The following is a 17459-nucleotide window of genomic DNA, read 5'->3' as shown; positions in this document are numbered from 1 at the left end:
CCCGCGTCGCAGTGGCCGAAATATGGCTCGTGAGCTAAACATAACGCAATATTCCATTCGGCAAATATTGAAAAATAAGCTCGAGGTAAAACCATTGAAATTCCGAAAAGTGAATATGATTTCAGCCCAATTTGGGCTGATTTTACATGATCTGAACCGATCTTGATAAAATTTGGTAGAGTTATTCTCGAGCTGTATCTAAAGTCCATTATAAAATATCATTGTTGTGGAGTGCATTTTACGCATGTGAGGAACTTAAAGCCCAAAATCGGATGAAACATATATATGGGAGCTATAGCTATATCTGAGCCGATTTTCAACAAATGGTTTGATGTGCCAAAATTCAGTTCATTTTTTACTGATATTGGCTATTTGGTGCACAAATAACTTGAAATCGGTTCAATATACATATGGGAGCTATAGCTAAATTTGAACCGATTCACACCAATTTCAATAGGGTTCGTCCTTTTGCCAAACAAATATTGTTTGGAAAATTTCATCTCAATCGGATAATAAAATACATGAACAGACAATAGACCTAAACAATGATATTTGAAACCGGGCATCAGATACTGCTTGAATATACCTCTACCAAATTTTATCGAGATCGGTTCAGATTTTTATATAGCCTCGATATACATCTTCATCCGATTTTACGGTTATTGCTCACCATATATTCATATTCCACTGAATTTTTCCATTCGGTGAAACTCGATCCGGTTTATCTATTGCTCCAATAAATATTTTTAATATAATCCTTATCTAAATCATATCACGCACTTCACTTAAATTCCCAATATAAACTTTTTTGCTACGGGAGCTCTACTAAATACGCATAGTGGTGTAGGGTATCATATAGTCGGTCCCGCCCGACTTTTGACCTTTCCTTACTGATTTCTTATACAGAATGTGCCTATATGTGTGATATACTTTGCTTATACTTTATAGGCTATGCGACGAATATAGCGATCTTGTGGTGCAGGGTTTCTATTTCTTGCTCTCTTTTAACCAACCTGGTTTCATTGCCCTCTATTTTTTTATGTCGCATTAATTTTTTTTATTAATCTTCCAAAATTCTGTTAGTGCCTGTTACGCCTACCACTGCAAAGCAATCTAAAAAAATTGTCTAAAGGGGACCAATCACGTTGATTTGTCAGCATAGAGAATGAATTGACTGATTGGGTAAACTATTGCCACCACCAACCAAACTGTCACTAAACGGAGTTTGAAAACAAAATTAAATTAAATTATTAATTAAAAAAATCCTTAAATTAATTGAATAATGTTGGTGTTTTCATTTGTTTACTTTGCAAAATAGTGTCCACTCCTCTCACTCTCGTTAAAAAGCACGCACACACACGCAAACTCTTTTCCAGCAACATAAAAATTAAGTGTAATTATATTGTTATTTCGAAATAATGAAGTTAAATGTTTTTTTTTCGCCAGTTAATTAGTGAAAATACAGTTTGGAAACAAAAACAAGTTTTGCGTTGGAAAGACTATTGTTCACTCACACACACATATATATATACGTTTATTTACTCTGTGGAAAACCAAACTCATCATTGCCATCATTTTATTTTTCTTCTTCTTTGTCTCTTGCAGATTGTCACCATGAAATTTCTCAAATATCTCCAAAATCCTCAGATCATCTGGGTTTAGTGAACATACAGCCACTGTTAACAACCACCTCTTCCGACCAAGTCCTCTCGACCAGCATGAATGATATCTCCCAAACTCAAGCTATGGTCACGTCAACAAAAATGTTTGGCGACAACGAGACCCGCAGCCATACGCGTATCCAACGTTCCGCTTTGCCAATCGTCAACGAAAAATATCCCATTTCGGGTCAAAATAATGTCCAATTTCCCATCGAATCGGAAAAGGAAGCTGTCGCTGGCCGTTATTTTCAGTATAACATAAAACCGACAAGTTCAATGGAACAGGAAAGCCCGAAAATGGAGTCGACCAAGAATGGCGAGCGAAGTGGAAAATCGGTGAAAGTCGCCACACCAACAGCTGCCAGCACTACCGGTTCTTTTTTAGTGAATGGGGACCTTCGACAACCTATGTCGGGGTCCCAAAAAGCGTCGACCAACACCAGTTCTGCGACATTGACAGCAGCTACTGCTACCGTATCGCCGCATAATCCTCGTCAAAATCCCAATCCCGATATCCAAGACATTATCACGGGCATTGTCAAGCTGTTGAACGGTAACGTGAATGTGCATGCCAATACTCAAGGTGTGCGTCGGCCCACAGCCAGTCGCATCAATAATCGTGGCCCTCCTCGGATTTCTGATGTCCAACCTCTGCCCATAGACTATGATAATGGCCACAAAACACAGGGAACATCTTCAATGAGACCGCCACCCTATCCATTTGATCGACCGGAGAGGCCCTTTATAACGGGTGTGCCCATACCAGAACAAATTGTGCCAGTGCGTCCCGGTTTTGTAAGTAATCGACCACCATGGCATCGCAATAAGCCCAGGCCTCCAATTACCACGTCGATTGGCGGGCGTCGTCCCATACCTCAATATAAACCGTTGCCACCAGCCCAAATACAACCTCCACAGGAAGAAGACGAGGGGGAGGAGTTGACCGCCAGTGGTATTCCCAGTACTCAGTCTACCGGGACGGCTGGGGTACCTACTGTTGATTCGGAAAACAACGATGCCATTGAGGGCCCCACGCCTACAGATACCTCATATGACTCGGAGTTTTCAAACGAAGACCTGAATACCCAATATATTGAGGTATCCGATAACGACACAGATATTATCTCCGCCAACAGAGACGCCATTCATGAATATAAGCCTCCAATTCCCAGTCCCTCGTCCACAACCTCCACACCAGCCCCAGTGCCTGTGGCTACACATCCAACTTCACAATCCAAAAAAGATGGAGAAAATCCCCCGGCGAAAAAGAAACCAAGCAAACATAAAAATAACGACAAGAAGAAACATAACAACAATGCGGATCATATTCATAGCAGCTCGGTTGAGCCACTGCCTGTGGTGCAAAAAACCTCCCAATATCTACCCATGCCCATGGACACAACGGAGAATTCGGGGGATGAGGTGATTTTCATGACAGCCAGCAAGACACCGGAACTCGAATCAGTCGGCGCAAAACATCATAAACTGAAAACGTCGTCCTCCTCCCCTAGCTCATCGTCACCTTCTTCCTCTGTGTCAGCAATACCATCCTCATCATCATCAAAAATCAAGAGTTCTGCCATAACAACCAAACCGGTATCGACAGAAGAACAACAGCTGGACAAAACGTCCATTAGTCTAACTTCAAATTTCGATTTAAAAACAACCATAGTTCCTACACCAATAACCTCTGTACCCATAACAACTACCACTACCACCTCAACTACTACCACTACTACTTCCACCTCTTCTACAACCTCTTCAACCTCAACAACCACCACAACCGAAACTATACCCACCTCCAATAACCAAAATCAAGTAACAACTCCAACACCTCCGGTGCCAGCCCATTACCATCCTCGACCTGGCATAGTTTTGGACGATCCTGAATTCCAACCAGGTGGCCGGCCTCGACCCCAGAGGCCACCACAACCCCAACTCCCACACAATCCGGTTCAGCCGCTGAATATTCAGCCGACCAGGCACCAACTTCCGCCGGGCTATGGTGAAATATTCGATGTCACCTTGTCTGCCATTCAGGGCCCTGGGTCTCAGGGTGGTTCACAACAGACCATCAACATTAAACCGTTCGGCACCTACGACTCGGGTGTTGGTGGTGCCGGTGCTGACATCATTGTTTCGGCTTCAGGTGAAGATGGTTTTGTTTCCATAGATGGTAAACGAACTTACATCAATCTTTTTGGTGATCCCACAGATCCGCCGACCAGTGTACAGCAGCCATCTCCAGCCACAGCTATACCACAACTGCCCAGTTCTCCACTTGGACCGCTCGCAGCTCCCCCATCATCATCGTCGTCGTCATCTACGTCAAAGCCAAATCCAAATGGAAGTAGTGTCAGCAGTGGTAGTGGTGGTAATACTCCCGTAACCCAGAAGAATACCCCCAGTGCTGGCTATGGAGTGGCCGAGACCGAAATTGTTGACATACATACGAATAAACCGCAGCATGTGAAGCCACAACAACAATCGTTGCCCACAACAACAAATGTGGGCACAACTCGTCCCCACTACAGGCCACGAACCACACAGCCGCCGGTGCGCATCGACACGTGTATTGTGGGCGATGACACGACTTGTGACCAGGCCCAACATGAATATTGCAAAACGGAAAATGGTGTATCCAGTTGTCATTGTCGACCAGGTATGTTGCGAAAGTATTGTATGCGTGGAAATAAAGTGACAGTTTGTTGTTTTGTTTTTAGGTTATTCACGTCGCAAGCATCGCGAGCCCTGTCGCAGGGTAATAACATTCTACATCGGCATGAGAGTAGATCGAATCTATGAGCACCGCATCGTTTGGGATAATAAATTGGCCGATCGCACCAGTGAACCGTATGGGCAGTTAAGTTTTGAGTCTGTTCGAGCTGTAAGTATAATTTTATGGTGTTTAAATATTTTCGTATATTTTTTTGTAAAACTTGGAAAATGTTGTCTAAAATGAAACTGAGTTCTTCCAACGATAGATTTTATATTATTGAAACATAAGATAACTGTACATCAAAACACTAATAGTAGGTTTGTCTGGTTACTTTTCCTGCACGAATTTTCCAGCAGCTTCTTTCTGAGAGAATAAGGGAGATTTATTCTGAAATGTAAGCAGATGGATTCCCTGCGAAAACTTCAATCAAACAGCTGATTTTTCAAATCAGAACAATTTGTCCCTAACAAAAAAAAATAAATAATGAAGCACGCAAAAATTAAAAGTCAGCCGAAAAAAGCTATTGGGCTGCGATTTCCAAAATAAAAATTAATTTATTTGAACAAATGTAAATTACATTAATCCCTCAATGGTCTGGTAGCCTAGTCTAGACATAAAAAACTGTGAAAGATGAGCCCAAAAGAACTTGTCAGAGATAGAATTTTTCAACATGGCGAGATTTTCGAGTTTCAGGCTAAATTGTACCAAGTTTGGTTAGGTTGAAAAGAGGGGCGAAAAAATCGCCGCATTTCCTGGTGGACATACCCTTAAGCCATGCCTGTTTTACGCTCTAGACTAAAGGTTAAAGAAAAAGTTCTTCGTTTTTAACACATTGGGGTCTTCCTGTAAGATTTATGTGGTCTTCCCTAAGTCTACTTTGTTCCGTAGAGATATGTGGGCGTTTTTGCCCATGTCTTCATCTCTAGACGTGACCCAGTGGATTTTCTTTGCGTCAATTGAATTTAGTACGGGAACAAATGCAAATCAATGCGAATAATCTGAGAACGGCGTTCTTAGGATGTTCTTGGGGACCTCTCAACACTGGATCGTACGGCAGCGATATTCTCGGCCGATCGCCTTGGTCGACTTTTATATGGCCTCTTCGGATTAGAAAGAGCCTTACCAGTCGAAAATTTTTCGTATAAACGCTTAATGGTGTTCTTAGAAGGCGCACTTCTCACATTTTTTAATGTTTTAAAAACACGTTAAGTTTTCACAATTGACTTCTTCTGTTGAATGTAAATTTCAACTATTTCGCGTGGCGTGTATTGGTCCACATTATCTTTATCCGATTTCAGGTTAACTGTGCACCAAATGGGCAATACAAGCCCCAATTGAAAAGATACAAATTCTTCGGCAAATTTAGTCCTTTGAACTTAAATTATAATTATAATCATAGCTTGTATAATTTAGTTATCCCACAAAAATTTTTAATTGTTATGTGAAACTCTACTAAATATGCAAAGTGGTGTAGGCTATCACAAAGTCGGCCCCGCCCGACATTAAGCCAGTTTAGACACTTTGCAGTCACCCGAACCTCTGCTTGAAGGATCGTATTATGATCGGGCACGCGAAAAGAGGTTACGGTATAAGGCAATTAAAAAAACGTCCCAATCCCGCTCTCCTGCGTAACAACAGTTTCCAGTAGGCATTTGTGATAATAATCCGTCGATCCATGAGTCCCTATTATGAATTAATGTTTCACATGAGGCAGCTACAGGTATTCGACCCGATACAATGTTATCCATTGAATCTGTAGTTTTTACCTATAATAATTTTATTTACCCCATCATCCTTCACCTGGACCTTATGGCCGCTTTATACCGTATCTGAATGTTAATTATACTAAAAAGTAATACATACATGTGTTTGTTTGACATAAATTCAATATGTAAGGCAAAGAATCTTTGAATTTTGCATGTACATCACTATTGATACTAAACACCAGATAATGGAAAATTCAAACTTAAAACGGCACCAAAAAGTATTAAAAACTTTATATTTTTCGATAAATTCTATACTATTAGAATTTCATATGTAGATGGTAATAGTACATAAAATTGTGCGGTTATAGCATGGTAGAACTAAGAAGGTAAAGTCATGTAATCATGTGTTTACAATTTTTTTAAATGTATGCATTTGACAACATCTTATTGTCAAAATCTATATTCATAAATCCACAAAATCATAGATGGGAACTTTTTTTTATATTTGACAAGGTAAATTACAGAAAATGCAGAGGTGGGAATGCTAATTTGAAATGATGTTACATTTATTTCATTTTACAATGAGTTATAGATAAAATTCTGAAATTTGATACTTTAATTTTCAATGAATTTCAAATTCAAAACAGCATTTTAAAATTCAACAGAGGGAGTACTTCTGTTGCCCGGTAATGATGGAAATTTGTTTATGTTTTGTACTAAGTAGTACTTAATACTAAAAATAATTGACTATTTAAAAGAACCAATAAGTAATATACAAAAAAGGCTCTAAAGTCAAACATATTTTTAACTTTGGGTAAAAACATAACATAAGATGAAGTTTTTTTATACCCTCCACCATACATAGTATGGAGGGCATATTTCGTCATTCCGTTTGTAATTCATCGAAATAATCATTTTAGACCCAACAAAGTATATATATTCTAGATCAGCGTTTCTAAGACGATTTAGCCATTTCCGTCTGTCTGTTGTAACCACGCTACAGTCAAAACGACTTAAGATAGGAAGCTAAAATTTTGCACAAATCTGTCTTTTGTCTGCAGGCAGGTAAAGTTCGAAGATGGGCTTTATCGGTCCACGATATTATATAGCCCCCATATAACGGTACCCCCCGATATTCGGCATTTTGATTATTTTAGCCACATTTTCTAATGGAATTGTCTGAAATTACACACAAGAAGTCCCTTCTGTGTAATTTACCCCCCGAAAGAGAATTGTCTATATAGGTCCACGATATCGTATAGCCCCCATATAACGGCACCCCGCGATATTCGGTATTTTTATGATTTTAGATACATTTTTCAACGGAATTGTCTGAAATTCTACACAAGGAGTTCTTTGTAAGCACTTTACCCCCCGAGAGAGAATTCTCTATATAGGTTAACGATATCGTATAGCACCCATGTAACGGTACCCCCCGATGTTCGCTATTTTGATGATTTTAGCCACATTTTCTAATGGAATTGTCTGAAATTCCACACAAGGAGTTTCTTGTGAGTACTTTATCCGCTGGAAGATAATTATCTAAAGTTGTCATTTGAAGCCCGCAATAGATACTACGTCCTATGACAGAAAATCACCAGTACAAATGCACGTCTTCGTATAGCCATATATTACGTAATATTAGGTAATTTACTGATTTTAACTACATTTTTAACAGAATTATTATATCCTACATCAAACTGTTATCAGGGTAATATGTATTTGTTCATTGGTTGTAACACAGAAAAGGAAGCGAGATACACTAATAGTTCCTTCTGATGATCTGCATAGAATCACATTCTGAGTCGATTTATATTTTTCCGTGCATCCGTTTGTCCAGGTATTTTTGTAAACAATGTACAAGTCGCATTTATTTATTTAAAACAACAATTATGGGATTAAGCCTCACTATTTTGCAACAACTGTCTCAAAGTCGAGAGGTACAAATGCCTCCGGGAAAATTGACTCATAGTAGGACATATGCTTCACATAAAGTCCCAATATAAACGTTTATTTATTACGGGTAGCTCTACTCCTAAATATGCGTAGTGGTGTAACCTAAATATGCTTAATTGTGTAGTGTATTTGTAAAGTGGGCCACCAGACTTTTGACCTTCCATTACTAGTCTTAATCATGGTATTTTGGGTTCGTAATATGCACCACCTTCCCTGGCAGATAATTGACTGTAGAGGTCTAAACGTTCGTATAGGCCCCAGGCCTCCGATAAACTCGATCGGATTCAAGTAAAGAGTGAAACAAGCATGAAGTCGAGTTGAAGGACATCTGAGAGTAGAAAAAAAGAACTAACTCTTTTTTTTCTTGTACTAGAGTGGGTGCAAACGAGCAGATTCTACTCTAGCACCGTACACTCTTTTAGTTTAAGTCACACTTGCCAAACCAGTCAATTTCACTTTAAGAGCAAAATCTTACTCTATTTTGAGCGACTCGGTTCAAACTCTCATTTAAAATAAGATTGACTCGGGAGTGGTCACACACAAAAACAAACACAAAATAAATTCTGTATAGAACTCCCACTCTTCCAGCAATTCCAAATTAAGAAAGTAAGTTTTCTTGCTTTGAATTTTTAAGGAATAATTCAGTTTTTAGTAAAGTTTTAAAGTTTTACTCACGTGGCTGCCAAATATTTTGCTTAAAAGGCTTGGGTTGCATGAGCCAACATCCAAAGAGAGGAAAGGGATACAGCGTGTTAGTCTAAAAAACAGAAGTTTAAAAGTTTCAGACTAAATAATGTATGATTTTATGAAAAAGGTTGTCCCTTTGTTGGTGATATACCAGAAGAATTGGAGCTGTAGAACTGGAGTTCCATATTCTAATGAAGGTGGAAGAATAACAAGCGAAAAGTGGTTATTTTGTTATGTGAAAAGTCACTTACATAAGAAACCTATATTATTTTTCGATTTTAACTCTTTGGTCTCTGCGTTATCGTAGAATAATATCCCGATAGTTCAACAACAACAGAAACAAATCCCAAATATCGGTTTTCAAAATCCATCGATAATTCTATACATTACTTTGAAATTAAACTTTTTTTGAATTATGTCCGAAAATTCGACGGCTCTTCCTAACCACACTTATAGTTAGAGTTGTGCCAATATGGTTCATATTTCAGTACACCATATGGCCTATTCTGTAGCATTTATCGATTAAAAAGTTGTTAACATTTCTTTTGTTATGGTATCAAAATCAAATGAATTTTTGAAAAATTTACAATGGATAAAGTTGTTAAAAAGTTAGAGAATATGCCTACAGTTCCTAAACGTATGAGTGATTTTATATATTTCCTATTACTTATACGCAGAGTTTTCATACCAACCGGACCGGAGTCCACGAAATTAGCTAAGGAACTAATTCGTTCGATCGAAAAAGATTGGCACAACTCTTCTTATAGTACGTTTGCATTTAAGTTGTCAATTCCATGGCATATATGTACTCTGATGTAAATGTGATTCATCTGACCGAAATGATTACCAATTATTGCTATATTTTCAGATTGATTCCGCCATGTCCATGACCCCATATTCGGATGAATTTATGGAGGCTAAGGTGAATAATATATATCGAGATCCCAATCTTGGTGGCAGTGGGGTGTTTGTAAATCTAACAATTAAGGTGAGTTCAGCTTGTGATATACCTTTCGACTTTGTTACGACTTTTCTATTTTCGCTTTAGTTGGATGAAAGTGTTGAAACCTTAAGGCCCAATTTACGCAGTGATGTTCAGAAACATTTATTGGGTGTACTGCATCGCCGTAACAATAATATTGGTAATTCGGTACTGTTTGTTAGTTCTCCCGAGGGTGCCATATCTCCGCTGCGTGATTTGGATGAATGCCAGGCCAGGGATCTAAACGATTGTCATCCAACTGCCACCTGCACGAATACCTGGGGCAGCTACCGTTGTACATGTCCCGAAGGTACCAAAGATATGTGGTCCGATCAACCGCACAGATCAGGTCGTGAATGTCAGACATGCCCCGAAACATATTGCAACAGTCGCGGAGTTTGTAGCTATAATGAAGAAGGCAACCAAATATGTACCTGTGATGGCAGCCACTATGGTGGCCAATGTGAGATTGATGGCGAGGTATTGGGTGTGGCCATTGGTGCTTCGGTCTTGGCCGTTATCATAATCGTCTTGACTCTGGTGTGTTTGATAATGTGGTCCCGCAGATGGCAGAGAGAACAAAAGAATGCAATTGGATCACCGGTGTTTGGTTACATGAATACGGCACCACTGAAGTCGGCAGCACTACCGCAACCGGGTTATCAAGTTACTCTGGAGGATCGCATGCGTTGGGCCCAAATTGCCGATGTTATGGCCCAGACCAATCATTATGGAGTAAGATGCAACATTGAGGATTGAAGTAGATTCTAATAAGATTCAATTTCTTCTCTCTTTTCAAACAGGCTGAACCAATTGGTGGACCAACACGACCCTCTTCGGCCATGTTTGCCTATCCTAATTTACAGACTCTGGGAATGGGTACCCTGGGTGGTATGTCTATGCAAAGTACCATGCACCAGCAAATGCATCACCAACAGACCAACACTTTGGCACCACCGGTTCCCTTGCCACGGTATGAGTGCGTATTTTACACAAACTACAACTGGGGAACACTATTTGTTAACATTGATTTTTTTCCAGAAGACTGGGACTCAGTTCACGTTCGAATGGTATGCGAACCCTGGATAATTCTAGCTCAAGTGAGGAAGAAGATCGTACGGACTTGTTGGGAAGGAACTTTCAGGTGCCACGTCCAAAATCGCGGAGTAATGGCAGTATAGCGGTAAATATTCTCAAGCAATTGTAACCAATTTACACTTCAAAATTTTCCTCTTATATCATTGTTTAGAATCAATCTGGAATTTACTATGATGTCGATTATGAGCCATCAGCCAATGGCATCGGCAGTACTAGTGTCGATCGTTTATATGGCTCACAGAATCAATCCACAACACACTCACACGTGGGCAGCAGTCACATACCCGGTCCACAGGGGATACCGATGAGTACCTACACCTCGGGTCGAGCGCCCAGTAGTTACTACATGAAGTGAATGGGAAATGCAGTTGAAAAAGAAAAAAAAACAAACACAAAAATTGGGCAATAATATTTTTAAGTCATAATCGGAAATAGTATTAGAAATTAAGAATAAAAAAAAGATTTACATATACATACACACATATATACATATGTAAAGAAATGTTTAAACTTATAACTGTAGTTTATGTGAAATATACACGTGTAATTTATATATAGTACTTTATCTGTCAGTTTGTTGTAATTCACACTACCCTAGAACTAGTCTTTTAAGTAATATTGTAAATATTATTATTCTTTATACATCTATAGCAGCTATGTATGTGTTTGTGCGATTGAAATATTTATTTTAAATTATTATTATTCTAACTCTATATATATTTAAAATGAAATATTTATTATAAATTAAAATTTAAAACAAATTCTGTATGTAGAATTAAAACGAATTATCTATTACTATATAAACTGTACTAATCATAATGTTTAGGTTTACAATTTTAGTTTTGATGTAAATATATGAATTAAATAAAATTTAAATATAAACAAAGTTTAGTTTTTTACATTTTAAGTTCAATATTAACTCTCATTTAATTGTTAAATTAAATGGTGGAATGGCCCAATACAAGGTAACGTAAATTAACTACGTTCGGCATTACAAGTAGGTTGAAAATTATTTGATTTGACTTTTTGTGAAAATTGTCATCTAAAAATTGTTTTCTTTTGGTAAAAAACAAAATCATCCGAATTTAGCAGCAGTCACATACCCGGTCTCATTTCAATCTCATTTTAGACTGGATGCATCAAAAAAGTCGCAGGAATTTAATAGAAATGTAGTACTAGTGGTGGAGATGCAAAAGCCCAAATGAGGGAAGCGAAAGTGTCTAGGTATCAAGGCCACAGGAGGCAGTGGCAGCTGGAATAAAATATGTAAAAAGATTAAAAAATAAAAAAATAAATGTTTAATACAATTACAACAAGTTAAAAAGTACCAGTCGCTTTTCGCCGGCGGTTGTATTGTACATTTATTTGAACATATTTTGGCATCAGTATTTATTATCCATCATGTTGAGCCTTTATGGCGAAGGTTCCGAAGGAATTGGCCAATATTATACAACTCCATTCTGATATATGTCTGATATAAACATATGTGATAATTTTTAGAGAATGATGAAATGTGCGTGAGGTGCCAGACATAGTGGATCGCAGCGTTTCACTTCATATAATACCACTGAAAAATATTGGGACCTGCAAAATGTAGAGAAAATCGAACATTCAATTTCCATTCTAACACGAATAATTGTAAATCAAAATTTGTGGGGGAGGAAGTATCAGAGGAAGTAAGCAGAAAAATTCATTCACATCAGATCTCTTGTTGAGAGAAATATTAAGATATACCAGGTTTGAATGGAATCGCTGATTTGTTTCGTAGTTTTGAGGGATTTAAGTATTTAAAATTGTGATCGTTTGTTGGGGAGGTAACACAAGTGATAGGCCGATATTTTTGTGCGTTTTATTATTAAAAATTTGATCCCTTTGTGGGGGAGGTACCAGAAGGAGTAGATAGATATATAGGGTGAGATGAAAAAACTGCAACCAATTTCAGACTGCTGTCATTTCTAAGCCACTCGTCCGTCAGCTGTTAAAATTATTCCAGTGACAGTTCATTATATTGTTTACAAGCGTGCAAAAGCATTCTGGTGAAAATTTTCCAGAAAAAAAGTTATTGGTGACGGAATTCAAGCGTTATTTCATTATATTTGCCTAGAAAACCATAAGAGGCTATCGTTACAGCACTCCAGCATTTAATTGTCAAGAAATATTTTGTGTCTCGTACCATCGCTCGTTACAGTGATACAGGTATGTAGGGTAGCCCGACGTCAAGGAAGTGGAAGAAAACAGCAACATCAGCAGAAATGGTTTGAAAAGTAAAGAAACGACTTGATCAAAACACGCGTCACAGTGGCCGAAAAATGGCTCGTGAGCTGAACATATCGCAATATTCCATTCGGCAAATATTGAAAAATGTGCTCGGGGTAAAGCCATTGAAATTCCAAAAAGTGCAAGAACTTACACCGCAACTGACAGAAAATAGACTCAAAAGAGCTAAAGAGTTGCTTCGCTTGGACGAAAGTGGTGAACTGCCAAATTTGGTTTTCTCCGATGAGAAAACATTCGTTGTCCAGCAGTTTGTAAACAAACAAAATGATCGTGTTTACTTGTCAAAGAGGTCAGCTAAAAATGTGCACCTTCGGTTGGTCACCAGAACTCAAGCGCTGGCTATGGTGATGATGTGGGCCGCCATAACAGCTGATGGTCGCTCTCCGCTCATATTAATCGACATGGCATCAGAATAAATGCCGAATATTTTAGCGAAAATATTATGGGGGGTGTATTAAAGCCTTGGGCACGCAAACATTTTGGCAGCAGACCTTGGGCATTACAACAGGACTCAGCACCATCGCTCTCAGCACGCGCCACCCAAGAATGGTTATAAAATGAGGTTCCTCGCTTCATTTCCAGTGCACAATGGCCAATGGTAAGCAAGGTTTGCACTAAAAAATACAAAGGCAAGCGCTTCGCCGGGAATGGGCCAAAATACCGCATATCAACATTGGCACCTTTGGCATGGTGACCAATTCGAACAAATCTAAACTTGTTCTAAAATTTGATGCTATTTCCGACATTTTTGAAAAAATGTAAAAGTGATGGCGTTTGACTTTGTTGCAGTTTTTTATCTCATCCGGTTATATCTCATATAACCGTACCTCCCGATATTCCGTATTTTGATCATTTTGTCACATTTTTTTTTTTTTTTAATTTTATGGGTTTAACAACATTTTTTTAAATATTTTTGACTTTCTGTCCCGGTCCGCGATGCCGCTCCGTACTTTTAGTCTTTAATGCTTATGTTTTAAAGCATAATAAGTCACAGATCTGACTTATGTAAGCGGCACAATTTTTTATTATAAGTAATGACTCCATAGCAGTTTCTAAATATAGATAAAAATTCGTGGAAAAATTATAATAGATGTTCACCTATCGTCGGTTTTAGATATTTTGAATAGCCTAATCTTATTTTTCAGCCATAGTCTTCAATTTGATTGTTAACAAGTAAGCAAAGGCTACAGCCGACCGTTGAATACCCTACAACACTATAATAAACGATACAGTTTATATAGGCGAGATACTCGAAAGAATTCCACAAGATATTGTGACAAATAATAAAAGAAAACCATCAGGTTTCGTTCTCTAATTTTCGAATAATAGCAACTTAAACTAATTTGCTCATTTCCAACTTATTGGTAGATGTTGCACGTAAATGGTCTTCCTAGATCTGGAACCAATATTTCTCAGAAGTGGCAAAAGATTAGCATCTATTATTGGTTTTTGACTGAAACGCATCTATATGAGATACAGACATTTGACTATATATATATGATTTCCACGAAATCAGCGTTAACGAAATAGTCAGAAGTGCGTCTTTCCTGTATTTGTGAATTCTCCAAAAAGTCTCTAGAATAGACATTTCCGTATTTTGTCTACAAAAGTTGGCAAACTATTTCACACATTGAATATTTTTGGATGGCCATCTAAAACTGCTTGGCTTTTGCAATGTCCGTATTGCGATCATCTCCAAAAGAAAGTAGGCTTCTATTCTGACCCTCATCTTATACCCATGCAAAATTTCGTAAGGATCGGGCCATGGTAGAAATACCAGGTAGCAACATAGGCGAAAATTACAACAAATCAACTTTTTTGGAAACTTGATATGTCAAAGTCGTAGTCAGGGCGAATTGATTTGAAGTACAAAATTTGGGGACAATTATTTTTCCAATCAAAATATTGAATTAAAAATTTTCAAAATTGTTGTTTTTTCTATTACAAAAGCAAATATTCAAAACTTCCATCATCGATTGAAAGTAATGCTGAAGCCGCTGCATCTTGGTTTGATTGTAGCACGTTCAGTACAACATATTTGAAAATCACAGAGACTGGAAATGGAGTGATTGCGCGCCAACGAAGGACATTTGCGATAATAGATGTCCAATCGTTGTTATCTCTTCATCATCCTTACACAGCATGCAGTCTTGGTAACGTTGGCAACGTTGATTTCATATTCAACAGCGATAATGTTCTTTACAAGAAAATATATTTTTGATGCTTTAAAATTAGGTTTTGTGGTGGTTCTGGGGTGTACCCTTTTTTCTTTTGCTACATCGTCAGCTTTCTCGCTGTAGTGGCATGCTACCTAAAAGGTACTTTAGGGTATATTTACTCCTCAGGCTTACTTAAGATTTGGATCAAAGATTGCAGAAGATACAGGGGGCTGAGTCTACTGTGAGTCCAGGCTTATTATTTGCTCAGCTATGAAATGTACAGCAGACAGGAAGTCTTTTAAGCCTAGATAACTTTAATACATTCGAACAATTTGAAATAAAAAAAATTATCTCAATATTTAATCACACCCCAAAAATTGCCAATATTTTGTTCCCCAAACAAATCCAATATGCTTTGGAATCATTCACCTTTCACTGTTGAAGCCCTATAGTGTATAACATAGTTAAAAATCCGTACAAATAAGATGATGAAATTCCATGTATCGGTTTATTTCCTATATGAAATTGATTCCCTGTTTCACTTATTTCAAATATCCACGAATTTTAGATCTCCATATTACCTATGCCTACCATATGTTGAATATACACATTTTCCCTCATACTCTATAAAAACTTAAAATCTCGATTTTCTATCAATAGAATTGTTAAAGTTTGAAATCATGCAACAATTTTCTTATGTGTAAGAAGGCGAATTCAAATTACAACAATTTTTTGACATATCAAATTGATACCAGCTGGCCTGAAAGGGTTACCTTTTAATTCTACCATGGATCGGGCCATAAATGCGATCTGTATATGATATCCTAATATCTCAACTACTTAGTTTTGTTAGCTGTAGAAATTTTACCAAATATTTAATTCAAAATGAAAATATGCCAAAAATATGACAAAATTGAAAAAATATGAGAAAATTTTACAAAATCAATATTTTCATCTTTAGAGAGATATTTTTATGCGATTTTTTTAGACGTTTTTTCTTTCCTGCCAAGAGGCCATTCTGAATTAATGAGAACTGTCGAAGTCAGTTTAGCCGTTCTCGACATATAAGAGATCCTTGAAGCATATCTTCTTTGATAGACATATACATAGCACATATTTCGCTATATATCCGATTTGTTGGATGTTAACATCAATGTACAGGTCAGAAGTAACCTTATCATGGCTTCGTAATTTCGCCGGGATTTAAAATATTCGCGGTTTAATGAAAAATGTTGAATTTTTTCAACACAAAAGATATGGTCTATTTTACCCGCTAAATATTATCCGCTGACCACCCTAATTGGTAGGCTTCTTCCCCGCCCTAAACTCTACCTACATACGAAATTCCGCGTCGATTGGTCTATAATTGCGACCTGTATAGTTACTGCAAAATCCGATATTTTTTCAGTATTTGGTCCATTTCAACCCCTAAACATTTGGCGATCATCTCCAAAAGAAATAGGCTTCTATTCTGACCCTAACCCCACCTCCATTTTAAATTTCGTGAAGATCGGACAATTGCGACCTGTAGAGTGATTACAAATTAACATGGACAGACGGACGGACGGACGGACATACATAGCTAGATCGACTCAGCTCGGCGAGCTAGGAAGATCCATATCTACTTTCACAACACAAACATACATAGTGTTGTAGGATATAAAAATCTATATGATTTAGAACATCTATAATAGCCTCAGGTGAAAACCCAACTCAATTGTTGGTATTTAAAGAGCTTAGAGACATTTTCAATTGAAATGAGCTGTAATGTGGAATTGTATTTCCAATGTCTAGAATACAGTGCTGCGTGGTATTTAGTTTTGTCCACCTCATAAGTGAGGGCAGAATGATTTAAGAATAGTCAAAGATAATTACTCTTTTACACTCAATGCCGTAAGATGGGACTTAATTGTTTTGTCAATTAAATTGTGAGTTGGAGACCCCATAATGTCCATATGTTTAATCATGGTATAATTCAATAACGATTAAACAAATATTTGGTCGTGTATTTCTTTCTAATATTCGTAATTTTTCCATGTTTCTGCCACAATTTCTGACTGAATGAGCCCCAGTTTGACATTTCGGAGTTTATTTCATATAGACGTACATCCCAAATCTAAGTTCCCAACCAATATTCCTTTGAGGATAACAAGTTCAATAGAATACTTAATGTTCTTTTCTGACCACACATTGCTTACTAAAGTGAACTTGGGT

The 17459-nt window shown here is 37.7% G+C and overlaps 1 protein-coding gene across 8 annotated transcripts in view; it reads left to right on the top strand.

Annotated features, from left to right (window-relative positions):
* The window catches only part of LOC131803997 (mucin-2-like), a 97787-nt gene extending 86092 nt beyond the window's left edge, over nucleotides 1–11695 (top strand). For 3 of the 8 annotated variants that reach the window (XM_059126112.1, XM_059126107.1, XM_059126102.1), the window contains exons 4-10: nucleotides 1606–4323; nucleotides 4385–4548; nucleotides 9598–9717; nucleotides 9778–10446; nucleotides 10515–10690; nucleotides 10753–10894; nucleotides 10961–11695. In XM_059126112.1, the coding sequence (XP_058982095.1) occupies nucleotides 1606–4323; nucleotides 4385–4548; nucleotides 9598–9717; nucleotides 9778–10446; nucleotides 10515–10690; nucleotides 10753–10894; nucleotides 10961–11164 (4193 nt within the window). In that variant the 3' untranslated portion in view covers nucleotides 11165–11695. The remainder of the gene's footprint in view (nucleotides 1–1605; nucleotides 4324–4384; nucleotides 4549–9597; nucleotides 9718–9777; nucleotides 10447–10514; nucleotides 10691–10752; nucleotides 10895–10960) is intronic. The other 5 variants (XM_059126131.1, XM_059126128.1, XM_059126122.1 and 2 more) reach the window with 5 other exon arrangements.
* Nucleotides 11696–17459: the final 5764 nt, after the last annotated feature.

The sequence above is a fragment of the Musca domestica genome, unplaced genomic scaffold (assembly GCF_030504385.1).
Source record: "Musca domestica strain aabys unplaced genomic scaffold, Musca_domestica.polishedcontigs.V.1.1 10, whole genome shotgun sequence".
In the NCBI taxonomy this organism is placed as follows: Eukaryota; Metazoa; Arthropoda; class Insecta; order Diptera; family Muscidae; genus Musca; species Musca domestica.
The sequence above is the reverse complement of the archived record's forward strand: the minus strand, read 5'-3'. Positions and strand labels throughout refer to the sequence as shown.